The 17383-nt window shown below is 39.6% G+C and overlaps 4 protein-coding genes across 5 annotated transcripts in view; 3 read left to right on the plus strand and 1 right to left on the minus strand.

The window, feature by feature from the left end:
- clstn1 (calsyntenin 1) overlaps positions 1-4542 on the plus strand; it is a 35999-nt gene extending 31457 nt beyond the window's left edge. For both annotated transcript variants that reach the window (XM_079183081.1, XM_079183082.1), the window contains one exon: positions 1085-4542. In XM_079183081.1, the coding sequence (XP_079039207.1) occupies positions 1085-1279 (195 nt within the window). In that variant the 3' untranslated portion in view covers positions 1280-4542. The remainder of the gene's footprint in view (positions 1-1084) is intronic.
- A 988-nt stretch (positions 4543-5530) lies between these two features.
- Positions 5531-7881, minus strand: lzic (leucine zipper and CTNNBIP1 domain containing). The gene is made up of 7 exons (XM_079172548.1): positions 7718-7881; positions 7310-7435; positions 7056-7191; positions 6844-6942; positions 6625-6720; positions 6302-6383; positions 5531-5936 (listed from the first exon to the last, which is right to left on the minus strand). The coding sequence occupies exons 2-7, from the start codon at positions 7408-7410 to the stop codon at positions 5881-5883; spliced, it is 570 nt and encodes a 189-aa protein (XP_079028674.1). The 5' UTR covers positions 7411-7435; positions 7718-7881; the 3' UTR covers positions 5531-5880.
- A 149-nt stretch (positions 7882-8030) lies between these two features.
- Positions 8031-12855, plus strand: LOC306705710 (nicotinamide/nicotinic acid mononucleotide adenylyltransferase 1-like). Its single transcript, XM_079172536.1, has 5 exons — positions 8031-8059; positions 8439-8561; positions 9093-9276; positions 10344-10465; positions 11186-12855. The coding sequence occupies exons 2-5, from the start codon at positions 8447-8449 to the stop codon at positions 11584-11586; spliced, it is 822 nt and encodes a 273-aa protein (XP_079028662.1). The 5' UTR covers positions 8031-8059; positions 8439-8446; the 3' UTR covers positions 11587-12855.
- A 1139-nt stretch (positions 12856-13994) lies between these two features.
- Positions 13995-15700, plus strand: rbp7a (retinol binding protein 7a, cellular). The gene is made up of 4 exons (XM_079172559.1): positions 13995-14227; positions 14482-14660; positions 14824-14925; positions 15059-15700. The coding sequence occupies exons 1-4, from the start codon at positions 14155-14157 to the stop codon at positions 15140-15142; spliced, it is 438 nt and encodes a 145-aa protein (XP_079028685.1). The 5' UTR covers positions 13995-14154; the 3' UTR covers positions 15143-15700.
- Positions 15701-17383: the final 1683 nt, after the last annotated feature.

The raw sequence follows: 17383 nt of genomic DNA on the forward strand, positions 1-17383 counted from the left end.
ACATAATAACTAAGTAGGTAAAGGAAAAGTCTGGTAAGTTCAGAAAAATCACTTGTAATGCAGCCTTTATAGGCAGGGAAAGACAACTCTTATGACAAACCCAAGACGATATCTAGTCTCATATCACAATATATTATTATTATTATTATATCATATTATTGATATATTGCCTCGCCCTAATCGCGAGTCACAATAATCCAGCGATTAGCATCTTAACTTAATGAGTAACCAGTTTGACAGAGAGCGTTTTTCTTCCCTCTCTGGTTACAAGTTTCAGGCCTGTTTCACCTCTGACTGGGTGCGGTCAGAGAATTGCCCCCCGGTTGCAGCTTAAACCACATTCAACAGTAATGTCACAGTGTCCTGTGTTACACCTGTACTTCGCTGCAGCAAAGTGAAAAATTAAACCACTAGAAATAACTAAAAGGAGATTTTCAGTGGGTGTCAAGGTGCTCTTTAACTACCGTCTTTAACTGCAGTATTTCCAGCTGCTTGGGGGAAGTGGAACAGTTGGCCTAAATCACATCACGGGTTGCAGTAGAGAAGATCAGCACATCGTATTTAGTGAGACCTCCTAGATTTGGTCAAATGTGGTCTGCCGTGGGGTATGAAAACTTGTTTGACTGCAGTAAATGGTGAGAAACAGAATACAGTCTCCTAAACAGCCGGTCTTTTGTTTCTTTTATCCTTGAGATCACAAACCAGTCTGGTTGGTTTACATGAGTGTGCTGTGTGCAGCTCACTGTTTCTAGTATTGAGGTTAAACTCAGAGTGGCCCCTAACCACTATGTGGTTTAAAGGTATTTTCTAATATCAGTTTATATCATGATAAGGGAAAATGTATGAAAAATCACATAGACTAAACAAGTCAAAGGGCTTTGTTTCAATGTTTTGTTAAGTGAGACCAAACTCATGTTTTCGCAATGATATTTAGGTCATTTTGAAAGCTGGTAGTATAGAGATGACAGAAAATAAGACAGAGACTGGACACTGTGGGTAATACGCATGAAGGAGTTTAGATCTCCAAATATATGCATTTTAGTGCCCCTTCACAAACAACCCCACCCTCTGTCTCTTAACGCAGACGTACGAGGACCAGCACAGCAGCGGGGAGGAGGAGGAAGAGGAGGAGGAGAGTGAGGATGGAGAGGAGGAAGATGACATCACGAGCGCTGAGTCAGAGAGCAGCGAAGACGAGGAGGGCGCGGAGCCGGAGGACCAGCAGGGGGCCAGCAGACAGCAGCAGCTGGAGTGGGACGACTCCACCCTCACTTACTAAAACGGCACACACAAACACACACACACACACACGCATAACACTCAACACAAGCTCACACACACACACACACACACACACACACACATCACCAACTCACACTCACTCAGATCCTCACTCCCACCCCCTACAAGGAGCCATGATGTAAAAAAACAAAAATACAAAAAAGCAAAACTAAATTTCCTTCAGCGTATATATGGTCAAGGCTTTCCTGTTGTTATCTTAGTGGTGGTACTCCGTGTAGTGTAGTCATCACCGGATTGCTGATTTTTATGGTTCATTTTTTTTATTTATTATATTTTAATTCCCAGGAAAACTTGGCCTACATTTGTTCTGAACTGAGTGAGGAAGCCAACCCTGCACTTTTTTTTGTTTTCTCTCAGACGTAAGGCTTTCAAATGGAGACTTTTCTTTCCCCCCTTAATGTCTTTGCGTGATGCTTTTAGAATTGTTTGCCGCTAATCTCACGTATAGCTTTGACTTGAGTTTTCTCGACTTGTAGTCCACAGTGAAACAAAACGATGCTTTTAACAAATAGATCGCTTTTTTTTTGTTGCTTTTTTTTTAAAGTTCTTTTAGTGCATGAGGATATTTGAGAAGTCATATGTGTAGAGAGATAAATTGCTTTTTAAAGATTTTGTAAATATAAAGAAACCATGTAATTAGTCAATGTGTTAGTGAAGGCCTTCTCAACGGGGTCCAATATCTAAAATGACGCAGTTCGTAATGTAGAATATTTGTGTCACACGGGCTGTAGCATGTCGCTAAATTTCTGCAAAAGCTGTTCATCATGCTTGTACAAAAATGTCTGCTTCATGATGAGAAACCCAGGACTGTTGAGCGGAGGTTTCCATGACAAAGTGGTGTCCATTTTGTCTTTTTAATTTAATTTTTTTGCAAAGAGGAAAATCTATTATTTAGCTTTTTCGTAGGCAGAACCGGTGGAAGGTTTCAGCTTCATACATCGCTTTGCTTTGCTTGCACAGGTGGCAATGCTCTACTCCAGGCGTCAGTGTATTTCATTCCCATTAGATCTCACTGTTGTACAGAAGGGATTTTCTTTTTGTTCAGATTAATCATACTCAGAAATGCTAATGTAAAAAATCTACATTTCGTGGTGGAACGGTACAAACACTAGGCCATCGAGGTACTGCAGTGCTGTTGATCTTGAAATATGGGTACTAACATTTCTGCCAGTGAAATTGGACAAGTAGAGAGATTTCCTCAGCAGCTTTAAAAGCCTTGCGTGCGTATCCCAGTGCTGCTGTGTGGACAGAAGTAGGGAGGACAAAACCCTACAAACTACTGACAGAGCAGAGGAATGACAGACAGAGCTTTAGTGGAGCCTGGTTGAATAGTGCAGTTGCTGGCATTGTTTTGAGGAATAGAAATGAAAGTACTTTTCAGGATTGTTTTATTGCAAGTTCCTTTTCCATGGCACGGCTATTTAACCAGAAATACTAGTAATAAAGACGTATATTAGATGCATTTTTAAACTGGTTCCAATTGCAGAATATGCACCGTCTTGATGCACCGCATCACAAGGATTTACAACTGAGGTTATGACTGCATAGTTTACAAAAAGGAAACGGTTTGAAAGTGAATCTTCTTATTCTTAGAAACAAAATATTTTTTTGCCGTAGACCACTAGATTTTATTGTACATGTAACTGTACTGTAGAGTTGTTCTAAGATATTTGTTTACATTTGGTAAACTTCTTTTCCTTCTGGTGTCAGTATAAAGCTTATACAATTTGATTGGGAAAATGTGTCCGACCTCTATCTCCTCTGACACTGTTGTCCATCACTGTTGTGTGTGTATATATATCTTTCAGAAAACCAGATACAGATGTACCTCCACGCTAAACTATTTGGTGTTTGTCTCATGTTTTTGGGTACCAAGTTAAAATGTTAACACTGCCCAAACCTGGATTAATTACAGCAGATCAGATTTGGGGCATAAAAGTTAACAGAATGTGGCAATATATCGGGATTAGAAACGTTGGTGTTTTGAGTCTCATATTTAGCATTCAAGTCTATTTTCAGAGGCCAAAATTGAATTCAAATACACATTCAAGGCTTTTTTTGGGGACAGTTTCCAGGCGTTTTTTTGAAGGTTTGAGTTACACAGTTGTGTTTCTTAGATTCAATTAATTTATACTTAATCAAAAAGGTCTGTGGTGGAAATGTAGTGAACAGTCTCCCCTCCATGATGACTTGGACTGCCGGCTGAGATGGGAGTGCCTTTTTCCGATCATAGCGCAATTAGCAGGTCTAACAAAAACACTCATCTGTGCTCTTTTATTGAGGCAATCTTTTGTTTGTTTGTTTTTTATTTGTATTTGTTTAATGCTAGATTTCTTACAGAGCTGGGGATTACATCTTGTTTCAGTTTGTTGTAACAGTAGTCCACTGCTAGTTTTATTAAAAGTGAAAAAACGTTTTACATAGATGTCATGTGTCCATGTTGATGTGTAGAGGACGTAGATCCATATTGTATCTTCTATAGATATCGTACTAAATCATTGACGGAATACACCTTTAAAAAGATGTACAGTACATTATGAAATTGCTTTGGCAGCATACATGGGTATACTGTTAACTGACCTATTTGTGTATAGTGGAAGGTCATTTTGAACAGCGTCCTATTGCCTGAGTTGTTGAGAAATGATTTTGAGGGCAGCATGAAATTCACAAGAACCAGAGTATAGCCTGTCGAAATTCTCCGTTTCATTACGTCAAACACTTAATGTCCACATTTCAATTACAATACCATGGGTCACTGATATGTGCACACTGAATCATGAGTCAGGTCTCCACAGTGACTCTACCACCTCCAGTTTTCTGGGTTTAATGCTTTCTGATCAGCCCCCCCCCCCCTGAGCTAAGTGTAAGTTGGTTGAATTGAATGTCACTGCCTAACAAACTGAAATGCAGCCATACTGTAATAACACTAAGATTTAAGGGGAATTTAATTTGCATGAACCACAAGTTTGTGTACGTTCCATGTGGTGTTGTGAGACAGGAGACGTGATACACTACTGATTCTCAGAATGTCTGTTTCACACGTCCACGACACTCCAGATATATATTTTTTTTCTTTTCTTTTAAAAATGTGCTCAAAACCGAAGGTGACGATGTTTTCAGAACGGTTGAATGCTTCCTTTGTGCTTGTTGGAGCTGCTCTCACTTTTCTACCAATTCAAAGGCAAATTGTAGTGAAGTTGATGCTTGCTCGTAAACAAAATAAAGGATGATGAGATGGGGTATAATTTCTGTCGCCTCGTGTTTTTCTTCAATCATCGTACTGTAGGTGCGTCACTAGAGTAGACTTAGTGCTGGTGGTAAACACCTTGTGCTGTGCGACTGAAAGTATTTCTAAATGGAGCAATACTGCCCTCTGGTGGTGAAAATGATTTGATCTAAAGCCAAGAGTAAAAGGTGAAACCAGTTAAATCAAATGAATACATAAAACAAACTATTGATTTTTTGAAAATTCACATTCAAAGAAACATGTCTTCAAAGCTGAATACAACGCCATATTCAGACCTCCGGTATTTAATTCAAAACTGCTCAATCACTCATGTCTAGCGGTTGTTTGTAACCCTGAAGCCTTTATCAACAGCGCAGGCTGCATCTGCTACTGTAAAGTGACCTCATGTTAATTGGCTGTTAAACGTCCACGCGGACTATTAATCAAACTGAATCCCTCTCATGAGATGGATGCTGAAACAATCACAAGACCCTCCGAAATGTTTAACAGATGGCAACTACTCGGTCCAGATTGTTTCTCATTTCATTTTAGTACGTTTCCACCGGACAAATGCAGTTTCCATGCAGACTTACAAAGTATATTTTGTTTCAGTCTGAAGAAGAGGCCATAGTTGAGTTTAGTACCTTTTCTGCCACGTTTCCATCTATTCCTGTCAAAGAGCTGCGACTTGTTACTGCCGCTCTGTCAATATCATATTTTGCATGTGTTCATTATTTTTGAGTCATTCTACAGTTATAAAGCCTTTGTGGTGGACATACCTGTGATCATTTGGATTTATTGGTTCGATTGCTTTTAAAAGACTCATTGAAAGTGTTCTGTGTGTGACATGTTTGAGCTGACCCCATCCTGTACTAGTATGACCCCATACTAGTGTTAGTGTCTTCGTTGTGTATTATGGTTACTTCAAAGTTCTCGTTATGTACAAATCCCTCTAAACAGCAGAGTTTAGTTCAAATAAAAACCCATCTTGAAACAACAATGTTGAATTTAAGGTTTTAAGACGGATAGACACCGCAACCCAATAAGAAATACAGCACAAATCACAGTATTTCTCTTGAACTGCCTGGACTATCTTTTACATTCATGTACATGTCTTCATGTTCCCCAAAAAAAATCACATGCTCGTACCTATAATACAATTTCACAAGCCACTGAAAAAAAAATAAGACATTTACAAAAGCTAAGGGCTATAAAACAAATAGTGTTAAAAAAAAGTGTTAGCATCTACAGCAACACCTACAAGTGCACTGATAATTTAAAAAGCAAAGCTCAAATGGCACATTGTTTACTTGGTAATATTAAAGAGTTAAAATTAACATTTGGTGGAATTGCTATGCCTTGGTTTTCACACCAGAGCTAGCTAAAGCCAGAATTTTGTCTTCAGAGCCTGAAAGAGACGAGATAAATATGAATGTTCATCCGATGACTTGATTAGTATGATTTAACATTTCGAGGATTTAATACAGGATTGCACAGTGAAATGTGGTTGTAGCCCTTTACGCTACACACAGAAAATGTATTAACACATTTTTTAAATATTTAAATCAGAATTGAATGCAAACAATAAATAGGAAATTAAATAGAACACATAAAAGTAGCACTTAAGGATGAAATACAATAGAAAATGAAATTATATTTACAAAGAATATATACAGATACTGTTCTATTATATAGAAAATATATATACAAATATGTGTATAATGTAAATATAAAACGTTGGTTGCATCAGTGAAATCCCATGTTTATTCTCACCTAGGTTTGCAGTCACTTTTTCAAACTGGCTCAGAGTAGCTGTAGCATTTTCAGTGAGAAAAGTCTCATCCTCTGAAGTGAGCTGTCCACAACGAGAAACACAAATAATGCATCGTTAATTCAAGCTTTGATCAGACAACGGTGTTTAAAATGTTACATCTTCTTCTGGAGTGAGATTCAGGCCTGTTGCAGCAACTGGTCCGACAGCATTGTGACTGACAGCTGACTAAAATAAGTCATGTGGACTCATGAGCACAAGCCTCTGAATCACCCATGAACCCGTGGAAAAAACCCATGACATCTCTGCTGTGAGCGTTCCTCACCTGCTCTCCAAGTTTTCTCAAGGCTGTGAGGATTTCCAGTTTCTGCTGCGTGTACACATCCCGCGACAGTTTCCCCACTATGACATCTCGGTCCATCTGCGCAGAATATCACACCCTATTAGTTGGACAATTTTCAGGCCAAGCAACACACAGATGAACACGAGGGAGTGATTGAGCATTGAACAACTACGATCATGTCCTTGACATTGCAGTGCAAACCTCTGCTAGTCTGGTTCTCAGTTGTCCCGGCTGCTTCTTAGCAAAAAGTCGGATCACCTCTGGGGTTTTGAAAGCTTGGCTGATGGCCGCCTGGGTTGCCTGATGATGAAAGGCACAATTGTGACATTTCACAAACTTGATTATTTTAAGATAATTGTTCTATAAACTTTAATCTCTTTAAATCACCCTAAATACACAGTCGTTGTCCATACCAGCTGCATTCCACTGAGTTCATCCACAAGTGTCATGTCTCCTGTCATGATCTTCTTCAGGGAGTCATTGAATTCACTCAACTGTTCCAAGGTTTCTTTTTTTGTCTCCTCATACTCTTCCTCGTCCAGTTCCTCTCTAGAATGACCAAAGAGAGGATGAGAAGATAAAATAATAAGTATTTTCTGACTTTGATTAGATCACTTGCCAGCTATAACGGTATCATTTGGTAATTCAGGAGAGAGCCTTGGTGCACCTGCATTCCTCCAGGTCTTGTAGCTGCTGCATCAGTCTGTCAAGTTGCTCTTCCATGTTTTGCCTCAATTTTCCAGTTTCTGATTTCCCTCGAGAAGCCATGCTTAGTGCAAATCTATTTTCCAACCTATGAAGAACGCAAAACAGAATAAAAAAGTAAAAAAAATAGGAATCTTAGTAGACAATATCAACGTTAGCTAAGTAACCTATTGCACAAATAACTTAACGTCCACCTAGCATACTTCATCAGAATGGCTCGCATTACAACAAGACCGCTCTACATAGTGCGACATCAATGGGATTATCAAACTGTGGACCAATGTTTTTGCTGGAAGCTCAGATCAGTTTACACTTAAAGATATTTAGTTAGCTGAGTAGTTAGCTTGCATGCTAAAAGAAAACATCTCACCGGGACTCTCTTTGTAAACAGGTGTAAATCAGTTGTGCGATGAGTTAAATATTTGCACCAGCTTGATGAATATACAGTCAAACTAGCTGTATCATACAATTCCTTAAAAAATAGCTACTTTAAAGAGCGGTTACGCCATATATATTGTTTTGTCGAGGCGTGTGTGGATGTGTATTTGTGATTGTGAACGTAGCTCAGGAGTGTGGGTGCGGCTCTCCACTTCCTGGTTGATTGTGTCCAATCAGATCTACTTCCTGGTTGGTTCTGTCCAATCAGATTTCTTAATGTAGCGTCCACACAGGAAGTGCCTTATTACAGAGCAGACTGCAGCAGTTTCTCCTGGTAGTGCAATTAATATTTACATTATGTATCTTTCTCTATGATAGTAAACACGTCCTTTGTTTTCTGCGCTCGTCTGCTTGAGCATCCTGTACCAACGGGCAAGCTCGCGTTGCCTGGTTACAAATAAAGCTAACGTTACCTGCGGTTTATAATTTAATGGCAATAGACGCTGGCTTACTCACCATAACGTTGTAGTTTTCCTTTCTCTTAACTTGTGTAACTCCTATCACATAGTCATTCACTCTCTGGTAAAGCGGAAACAGATCTTCCCCTCAAAGGCCAGAGAGCCAGAGGGATGTTTGACATCTGACCCTCGAAAACAGTTAAACTAGTTAACTAACTTCAGTCTTTGTTTTCTTCTGCACATTCTCCGTTGTAGTACGAGGCATGGACGGTCAAAGTGTAACCAAAGTGGTCCTGCTGGCTTGCGGGTCCTTCAACCCCATCACCAACATGCACCTGAGGATGTTTGAACTGGCTCGAGATCATCTGGAGGACACAGGTTGAGTGACATGAGAATTAAACTTTACATATTAGAGGCTGGTATGCTTAACTCGATACCAGTGGTGGAAGAAGTATTCAGATACTTTACTTAAGCAAATGTAGCAATGCAATAATGTATAAATACTCCAATGCATCCAGTACATTACGCCCTGCATTCATTTATTGTAGTAAGTACATAATTATGTGCAGCAGCATATACTTAAAGTACCAAAGGGAAAATACATATATATATTGTTGTAATGCTAGCTCTAGTATAAAGTTCTTATCTTGAGCCAAAGTATATATATAGAATAATTTATATAAAGTTAAATAATCAAGTGCCATAAAATTACAGCATTTGATTCATATTTCACCGCTGCTAGATTACATTAGATGCAAGGAAATCTGTTAAATCATAGTTTGAGTAAACTCTTTCAAGAATGTATTTCTAATTCATCATATGAGTTTTGAATCATGCGTGGATATTAACATTTTACCGTATCTGCTGTATTACTATAAACCATCTGTTCACACTACTTTGTTGTCCAAGGTCAGTACAGGGTGGTGAAAGGCATCATCTCTCCGGTGGGCGATGGCTATAAGAAGAAGGGTTTGATTGAATCCTGCCATCGTCTGGAGATGGCCAGATTGTCCACAGAGAACTCAGACTGGATCACAGTAGATTCCTGGGAAAGCTTGCAGCCAGACTGGGTGGAGACAGCCAAAGTCATGCGGTAAGTTTACAATTCTTACGTCTTGTTAGTGGCACTGCCTGTTATTGCTACCTGAGTTCAGAGTTTCCTTGCTTGCTGTTTTCGGTTATCCTCTAAGTCTTCTTCATCAGTGACTACACCTCAAGCCACCCATTCACCAAATCTCTAACATAATAACCACAGTAGGTAGTAATGACAGCCACTCCAGCAGTTTGTAATTTGATGTGATTGTTAAGTGCAAGTGATGAATGATGGAAGTAAGTAGCGTCCGAGTGATGTTAGCTGAATTCTCCAGATATTGCAGTAAGTCCTGTATCATGTGTGCAGTCGATACATACAGTGCACAAACCCCTTGCAGCTATACTCAGGATCACAAAGCTTTTAATGTAATAAATAGAGTAGTCTTGCTCTAAATCCAGCATTGCATATCTATTTAAAAGTTAAGGCTTTGATCAAACTTTAACTTGATATGTGATATTATTTCTCATCATGGTAATAAATCTTTCTTAACTATTTTCCTAAGTTCTAAAGTTTCTAAATGGCTTTTAAAAAATATATTTGCCACTAAAATCTATTTAAGTTAGGGATTTGGATTGTGTTTACTGTAATTTAATTATGATGGTTATTCTGTACGCACGACATCTTTTGCACGTCTAACCGTCCAGGAAGATGGATCTCTTCTCAGTTGCTCTTCCAGATGTTTCTTCCGTGGGTTTTTTTAGGAAAAGTTTTTCCTTGACTGAAGCGAGGGTCCAAGGACAGAGGAAGTGTTATGCTGTGTGTGATATTGGGCTGTATAAATAAAATGCATTTAACTCAACTTAAAAACAAAAACCTGAGCTGAAGAAATGTTGACACTGATGACAGGTTTTTTTAAAGATGAAAATGTTTGACCAAACTTAAAAAATTAATTTGATGTGGTAAATAAGAAACATATTAAGTGCAAAGCACAGTGACACAATCATCCATTTTACTTTAGAGATAAAGGACATTTGTTTGCTGTTTGATTTCCCAGAGGCCTAATCCACAGTATGAAATAGAGTTGAAGTGATTTGGCTGCATACTAAATGTTGTCTGTATCGTCTTAGGCATCACTATGACGAGCTGCTTGCATCAGAGCAGAGCAACGATGATGTGGACACGGTGAAGTATGCAAAAAAGAGACGTGTAGAGGAACATTTTGAGAAATCATCTCATCGCACAAGGAGAGGTAGGCCATGTTTGATCGTGTGTTGATCTTTTCATCTCCTCACTTTTCTAATCCCTGATTCCAGACAAGTTTGATCCTGCCTCCACTTTATTCGTGTTTTATTGTATTTAGTTTGACTCATAACAGGAGACGATGGTGTCAGGGTGCGGTGGTGTGGGATGGGTGACACCTAACCACACCACCTATAGTAGAGACAGGCAAGGTGTACGACTCAGACACTTAAATTTAACAACTTTCTTCACACTACTGACACGTTTAAACCGCGTGAATCTCTCGCATGTGGCTGCACCGCACAGGAATATATACACGAGCAGGAGAAGTGCATTCTGTTCTAAGTCGTAGCTGTTATTGATACTTAATTAATTAAGATATGATCAGTCTGCAGAGCACTGATTGGTTACAAAACTGTAAATCACTTGAATGCAGCTAAAGTGGTTTCGTAGCAATGACATCCATCATTACTAAACTTAACGATATTAGACAGACTCCGTCTGTAATGTCTCTTGATAAATAATTATTTTATAAAACAGCATTTATAAATACTTAATATGTATGTATATATTTCTTCAAGTATCCTGTGTTTGATCATCTAATCGCTACTTTTATGATCTCACTCTCTGTTTTGCGCATTTTCCTTTTCTTTTATTCTTTTCTTTTCTCTTTAAATCACTTAGTACCTTTGTTAAGATAAATAAGATAAGATTCTTTCTTCGTGCTCAGACGGCCCTCAGTTGATGTTGCTGTGTGGGGCTGATGTCCTAGAGTCCTTTGGAGTACCCAACCTGTGGAAGCAGGAGGATATTGCTGAGATTGTGGGCCGCTACGGTTTGGTTTGCATCACCCGCAGCGGCAGTGACCCCCACAAGTTCATCCACAAATCAGACATGCTGTGGAAGTATCGCAAGAACATCCATGTGGTCCACGAATGGGTGACCAACGAGATCTCGGCCACTCACGTGCGCCAGTCGCTGCGTCGTGGTCGGAGCGTCCGGTACCTGCTGCCAGACAGCGTGGTTCATTTCATACGAGAGCACGGGCTCTACAGCGCGGAGAGCGAGCAGAAGAATGCAGACGTGGTTCTAGCACCTCTTCAGAGATGCTCGGATGCCTCCTCAAGCTGAGGAAATTTACTGCTGCAGAAACAGGGATGTCAGCTTTTTCCACTGTGTGTTTCACAATCCAAGCTTCCACCAGTGCCTACTGAACAGATAGTAATGGGTGTGGTTTTTTAAGAAGATAAATCTACATAGACTTTTCTGAGGGAAGTGATTTAGTAACAATTACATTAGCATGTGTGTGTGCGTGTGCGTGTGCGTGTGTGTGTGTGCGTGTGTGTGTGTGTGCGCACGTGTGTGGAAAAGTACAATTTTAAAAAACAGAATAATTGCGCAACTGGCTGGGAGGTCATCTAAATGTCATTGCTACTGTGAAAATAAATCTGTTGTGTGCTTATTGAACTATGGATTCACAATTTTGTGTGACGTAGTCAGCCTACAGTGCATCTGGTGTTTCATGAAATATGATAGCAACACATTTATTTGCTTTACCTCAATGCTTCAGTATACTCTCTCTCTCTCTCACCACGTTTTTGGTACCTAGAGCACGGTTTGTTCTTGCACTCCCTAATGTTAAAGCAGGCAATATGCTTTCAACATGTTTACTTATTAGAATTGTTTTACTGTTGCTTAAGCACGATTTTGAAAACAGGGCTCATTGAGTCAACATTTTTTTAAAAACTACACACAGTCCACACAACCACACAGACAAGCAGCAAGTCTTTTGCAAAATTAAAGACTTCATTTAAACTTTACTACAGTTTTCAGAGATTTTGTTAGAGTAAAGTACATGAATATGTTGAACAAACAACACTCAAGACTAGCAGCATTTTGCACTGAGAATCAGAACAGAGCACAGTCTAAAGAGAATACAGTTAATAAAGACAGCATTGTGGAGACAAAAAAGAAAGCGCGAATGACAGTTTTTTTCAATTGCTAATACACATTTTTGAAAGCAGGCTTCTCAATGCTCTCTTGGCTTCCATTGTTGTTGTAAACTGACACTCACCTGTGGTCTTTTTTTATAGTGCTGATTGATTAAACGACATTCAAGCAATCAGTTGCTTGGTCCATGGGTGTGGCATTTTGAATGGCTGTGTTTTAAAATGGAAGACACGCAACTTTATGTCAGATTCCTGTGTCTTATGTAGAAAACTGTGCCATGTTGAATTGCAGAAAAATGTGTTTCTCTGCAATAGAAGTGTCAGTCTCAATAACTGTGCTTTATGTGTCATATCAGTGCGTCAGCGATTGAAAAATAACTGTCGCGCTGCAGTCTTGAACATGAAGGTGTGATTTGTTTTGCCTGGAACTGAAATAAACAACCCTCTCTGTTTCCCACCTCAGGAGCTTTTCATTGCTGTTCCGATGCTATTGTCCCACAGATCATCCTCAGTTAAGAAAGTGTTAGAATCGACTCCCTTTCTGTCTGATTAAAACGCTGTTTGTCCGCAGGGGTTAACTTATCTTTCAGTTAATCATCACTGACCGAAGATAATAGCTGAAATGACCAAATCCTGCTCACTGAAGACTGACAGTAGTGTGTTGAAATGAAAGTTGAAGTTGTTGATTTAATGGTATTAGATTGCATTACTTGAAAATAGTATTCAAACTTAAAAGCCAAGTTACTGTTAACTGGGTTAAGAGTTGGTTGATTCTCATCACATCAATTCATGTTTATCTTATCAAACAGTTTATTTCTGCGTCAGTTACCTATGACATTGTTTATGCACATGTAGAGTCTCGGTGGGAAACCACCTTGAGCAGGTTGTTTGGCTGGTTTCGAGCCAAACAACCTGCGTCTGAGCTTTTGTTTTGCTTCTTAGTTGAAGTAAGGAGGAAATACTATCTTAATGTTTGGACAAGCGCCGTGTTTCATTTTCTGTCAATCTGGAGGTGCGTCAATTCCTGTCATTACTTCCCCCATTGCACAGATAGGTGTGCCATTTTTATTGGCCATTTAAATAAAAACAGCAGGTGTTTGAAGCCAGGGAGGTTTCAGTTAGATTGTCACAACTGATAAATGGGTCCTGTCTCAAACAGATATTGCACAACAAAAAATATTTGCGAAATCATTTACATTTGAATGTAAATATCAAGTATTTCAGAGTTATGCTTATCCACAGCTGTAGGAGTGAGCGAGAGTTATTGTCTTTTTTATAGATAAAGTTTTATCACAGAAAGCTTTTGAGTTGCTATAATAACACTGTTTTTTTGTAATGAGATGGGATAACGAATGAAAATACCCAAGAAGGATCATAATTAAGCAAATAATTAAGCATTCCTCCAAACATGAAGGTCAACATGTTTGTCCTTGTGTCTGTGTGTATGTGTGTGCAATTAATGTGCGAAGCCAGGTCAATTCTGAAGGGTGTGTTAGTCAGTGGTGAGACCAGTCTGACATGTCTGGCCTTCCTTTTACACCCTGACACTAATTAGAGCTCCTCCCTCCGTCTTACATGATTCTCAGGTGACAGCAAATTGATAGAGGAACAACTGCCTTTATACACCAGGTCTCTCGCAAAACAGCGTCTTTCCAGAACTCCTCATCAACCTAGCAGTTTGAGGATTACATTTTGTACGCACGCTCACGCACACACAGCTCAGAAGGAGGAACAAAAACAGGTCATCAAAATGCCAGCCAGCCTCTGTGGCACATGGGACATCATCAGCGATGTCAACCTAGATGGCTACATGACTGCAATGGGTAAGTCCTTAAAGCGTGTGGTAATCCAACCACTTTCTCAGATGTTAAATCTCTGTTGAGTGACTTGAAGTGTCTGCAATTATGGCTCTGACAACTTTATACAACATAAAATAGAGCACTAGGAGTATAATACATTGCCACATGGGGGGGGGGGGGGACATTAGGATGTACTTTTGTTGCAGTGCTATTAATGGTATGCATGGGACCGTGGGTGAGTTTGAGAGAGAGAGAGTACACTTCCTCTACCATTCCAGGTATCAGCCCTTGCTTACGAAAGATTGCTCTGAAGCTAAAGCAGAGGAAGGTGATTGAGCAGCAGGGGGACAAGTACACGATCAAAACTGCCAGCACCGTCAAAAGCTACACCATCTCCTTCAGAGCGGGTCAGGAGTTTGAGGAGTTTACCAAGGGACTGGACAACAGACATCTCAAGGTGAAGATAAACGCCTGGTGAATTGTGTGCTCAACGTGATTATAAGCATAATGATTGCAATCGGTTTGCAGATCATGTGATATGTTTTACAGTTTATTTTGGGCTGCTAAACCTGTTCTGTGTTGTGATTTACACTCTTTCTTCTTCTCTGCCAACTGTGCAGTCACTGGTGACATGGGAGGGGAATAAGCTGGTGTGTGTACAGAGTGGAGAGAAGAAGAACCGGGGCTGGGCTCACTGGATTGAAGAGGACAAGCTTTATCTGGTAAGAATATGAATTTAGATTATAGATTTAATAATATTTCTTCCACATAGTGGTCAACTCTTATTTCATTGAATTCCCCTTTTTAATGACATTTTACTGTACAGCATATTAAATAAATGTTTCTGTGACTTAGGAGCTGTACTGTGAAGGAGAAGTCTGCACGCAGGTTTTTAAGAAGAGAAATGAAAGATGTTCTTCTGAAGAAGTTCCTCTGTGATGACAGGCATCGTGTATTAGATTCACCACTCTAATCCCTGAATAACTAAACCACACTGAATTAAGTTACTTGTGTGGGATTTTCTCTGTATTGTGACCTCAATGCTCGGTTCAGGAGAAAATGTATTTCCTGTGAGGCTGGGGATTTACACCACTAGATGGCATCACTGCATTATTTTTGTCAGATAATGCCTGGTCTACACTGGTATGCGGCTCATTGGTGCTTGGCCTCAGATAAAAAGTAATACTGAGCATCAAGCCTGTTTTTGTCACCTTTAAAATGACTTAAAAAAAAAATCTGGTCAATGTAGGCTCTGTTAAGTGCAAACTCTTTTGTTTCTTCCATATCTTTATAGTCTGATGAGACACATTTGAAATATATTTCCTTTGCACTGGCTTGTGCTGTCCATCTGACATTTAGTTGAGCTATTTGTAAAAAGTAAAATATCTCATTCATGTAGATACATGTATACCCAGTTGTACAACAGAACCGGAGGCGTAGGGTATGAGGAATACAGTATAATTTGAATTTTGTACAGCCTAATAAAATGAGTTTTGAAAGAAATCTGGAGTGGCATATTTTGTTGTTCAATCGTTCCTTTTTGTCATTATATCCTTGGATTGTGTGCTATTAGGGTTCTCTCACTCATAGATCTGGCCTGTGTCATCATTCATCCCACAGGTGATGATGGAGGCAGCAACTGTGATATAATGAATCTGTGATATAACATGTGGTATATTGTAGCTAATCTGCCATCTATAGCTTCAAGAGATGGTACTTAGAGTTCAGGAGTTTCCCTGAGAACTGAGCTTGTGACTAGAGCATGTTCTTTGAGGGATCAGGCTGTCTTGTCCCTCGCTGCAAAGTGCAAATGTGACACTAGGTGGAAAGAACTCCATTCTTTTACAATCCAGTAGACACTCAGCAATAACACAATAACAGTTGTTGTGACCAACAGTCAAGAACTTGCATTACAATCTACATGTATATTTTGTTGAGCTTATTTTTCTTGTCTCCTGTCTTGTCTAATATGAAGGCTGATTCTCAGTTATACTGTCATACAAAGCTGTGTGTAGAATGTATTAAGTCCTTTATTTGATTGATTCAGCACCTCAGTCATAATATTTAACAGGTGTGCAATGTATCTCTAATTTTGCATAGTTTCATGCTTGACATAATTAATATTTAAAAGGCTCCAGGATTTAACAGTGTGATGTGTCATAGTGTAGGGTGATGTCAAAGCATAGCCTGATGTGTCATAGTATAGTGCGATGTGTCATAGTATAATGTGATGTAATAGTTAGCTGAAATGTTGTGTAAACCTACTTATATTTTGGACCTCAAAATGTTTAGAGTGAATTAACTTGTCTGATCATCAGATAAATTACCTCAACTGGCTTAGTCTTACCCCAGTGGGACTCCTGACATGTGACAGCAGAGTGCTGTATTAACAGGATAGGCTATGGTTGGTGCATGTAGAGATAACGTGAGTCCTGCTCATAGTGGCAGCTGCGTCTTGGACTGGACCTGTAGCTCTGTATACTTGGATCTGGGGGAGAGTGAGGAGGGTTGCTGCTTCTCTCCGTCTCTGTCGCCAGACCCTCCTCACAATAGCCGCGACACAGGCCGAAGACAAAGGGGTCTAACATAGCATAAGCCGCTCAACAACCTTTTCCTTTAGAGTTAGGACTGGTGACATCATCTGTGACGTCGCAGTCCTTCAATCAGACAAGTATCAGTAAGCTATCCATCAAATATTGCAGGTGGAGTTAAAGGAAGCGTCAATGATTCCGATCACAGCAGCTTCTCTCATAAACAGCAGGCAGTTTAATGAGCAAAGAGTTCCGGAGTTTCACTAAGAACTGAGCTTTTAACTGTGATCCACCGAGTCTGTTAGAGGTAGTGTAGGGAGCATGTGCAATGAATCTCTAATTTAGAAGTGTAGTGAGGTGTCAAAGTATGGTGTAATGAGTCATGGTTGCTTGTGCTAGTATAGTGTGTTATGTCATCGCATAGTGTGACGTCTTAGTATAATGTGACGTCATAGTATAGTGCAATGAGTCATATTGGTGTGGTGAGTCATACTATTTGTGTTATTTAATCAAAAACATTTGGGCCGTTCTCTATTTGCTCTCGTCTCTCTTACAGCTCCTGTTATATGAGCATAATAATATGTACGTTTGTTTGTTGATACAGTCTGATTTGTGCTGTCCCCAAGGGGCCCAAGAATCAATTCATGCA

This window comes from Pholis gunnellus (assembly GCF_910591455.1).
Source record: "Pholis gunnellus genome assembly, chromosome: 2".
Classification (NCBI taxonomy): Eukaryota; Metazoa; Chordata; class Actinopteri; order Perciformes; family Pholidae; genus Pholis; species Pholis gunnellus.

Coding starts and splice junctions, on each gene's coding strand:
- LOC306705710 (XM_079172536.1), top strand. CDS start 8,447: ATGGACGGTCAAAGTGTAACCAAAGTGGTCCTGCTGGCTTGCGGGTCC. Junction 8,562..9,092: donor AGATCATCTGGAGGACACAG/GTTGAGTGACAT, acceptor TTGTTGTCCAAG/GTCAGTACAGGGTGGTGAAA. Junction 9,277..10,343: donor GAGACAGCCAAAGTCATGCG/GTAAGTTTACAA, acceptor GTATCGTCTTAG/GCATCACTATGACGAGCTGC.
- lzic (XM_079172548.1), bottom strand. CDS start 7,410: ATGGCTTCTCGAGGGAAATCAGAAACTGGAAAATTGAGGCAAAACATG. Junction 7,192..7,309: donor CAAGACCTGGAGGAATGCAG/GTGCACCAAGGC, acceptor TGGTCATTCTAG/AGAGGAACTGGACGAGGAAG. Junction 5,937..6,301: donor AAAAGTGACTGCAAACCTAG/GTGAGAATAAAC, acceptor CGTCTCTTTCAG/GCTCTGAAGACAAAATTCTG.
- rbp7a (XM_079172559.1), top strand. CDS start 14,155: ATGCCAGCCAGCCTCTGTGGCACATGGGACATCATCAGCGATGTCAAC. Junction 14,661..14,823: donor TGGACAACAGACATCTCAAG/GTGAAGATAAAC, acceptor CCAACTGTGCAG/TCACTGGTGACATGGGAGGG. Junction 14,926..15,058: donor AAGAGGACAAGCTTTATCTG/GTAAGAATATGA, acceptor TCTGTGACTTAG/GAGCTGTACTGTGAAGGAGA.